The sequence below is a fragment of the Geospiza fortis genome, unplaced genomic scaffold, assembly GCF_000277835.1.
Source record: "Geospiza fortis unplaced genomic scaffold, GeoFor_1.0 scaffold538, whole genome shotgun sequence".
Taxonomy (NCBI): domain Eukaryota; kingdom Metazoa; phylum Chordata; class Aves; order Passeriformes; family Thraupidae; genus Geospiza; species Geospiza fortis.
In genome coordinates, this window is record NW_005054368.1 from 569,020 (window position 1) to 569,792 (window position 773).

The 773-nt window shown below is 55.4% G+C and overlaps 1 protein-coding gene across 2 annotated transcripts in view; it reads right to left on the bottom strand.

Moving 5' to 3' along the window:
• Nucleotides 1-709, bottom strand: part of NLK (nemo like kinase) — a 35,603-nt gene extending 34,894 nt beyond the window's left edge. The window contains exons 1-3 of one of the 2 annotated variants that reach the window (XM_031059827.1): nucleotides 604-703; nucleotides 253-446; nucleotides 1-119 (exon numbers count right to left, since the gene is read on the bottom strand). The exon at nucleotides 1-119 is cut by the window's left edge and continues 266 nt beyond it. In XM_031059827.1, the coding sequence (XP_030915687.1) occupies nucleotides 1-108 (108 nt within the window). In that variant the 5' untranslated portion in view covers nucleotides 109-119; nucleotides 253-446; nucleotides 604-703. Of the gene's footprint in view, nucleotides 447-603 lie in introns of both variants that reach the window. The other variant, XM_031059826.1, reaches the window with a different exon arrangement.
• Between the last annotated feature and the right edge of the window lie 64 nt (nucleotides 710-773).

The window sequence follows — 773 nt, forward strand, 5'->3', positions numbered from 1 at the left end:
GTGGTGGTGATGGAGGTGAGGAGGAGGGAGGTGAGGAAGGTGGTGGTGATGGTGGTGGTGGTGACCTGCTGCTGCCGCAGACGTACCGCCATTGTAAGCCGCCATCATTTTTGCGTTGGCTGTTGTGCCACAAAGAGACATTCAAAAAAATGCCCTTTGATTGGATAACAACTGGGTCAAGCTGTCATTTGGCCATAAAAATTAAATCTGCTACACTTTAAAAGAAGTTGGGTTTCATCATACACGGCCCACCTTTAAAAACATGGAGCTCCACTGGCCTTATCTCCTCGCGAAGCCAAACAACTCGGGGAGTCTCTTCATGTGTGCGGGCGCCAACCCCTTCCCCAGCATCCAGCCGGGCTTGGCTACTCCAACTCCATCCTTGGGCAGCTGGGGTGGGGCCGGGGTGGGGTTTTCCTTCACTTTTGGTTATTTTTGTTGTTTTTCTTGTTATAAAAATTAAACACCGTGATCAATCCCCCTTCCCTCCGGAGGGAGGGCTCGGAGCCTCTGCCCTGAACACCCCGCGAGGGCTGGCCAGCCTAGCCCTGCCATTCCCACACCCTCTCCATGTGTCCCCCGAACCTCCCTGAGCCCGGGCACCTCCTACATCGCTCCCTCCTTCCAGACACCTGCTCCCTCCTTCCAGGCACCTGCTCCCTCACAGCAGCAACAACTCGGGAGTTTGCAACTTTTTCTTGAAGGCCTGAAACACACACAAAGAGCCAGAGAAAGTGAAGGGGGGGCGCAGGACGAGGAGAGGGGGGGCGAGG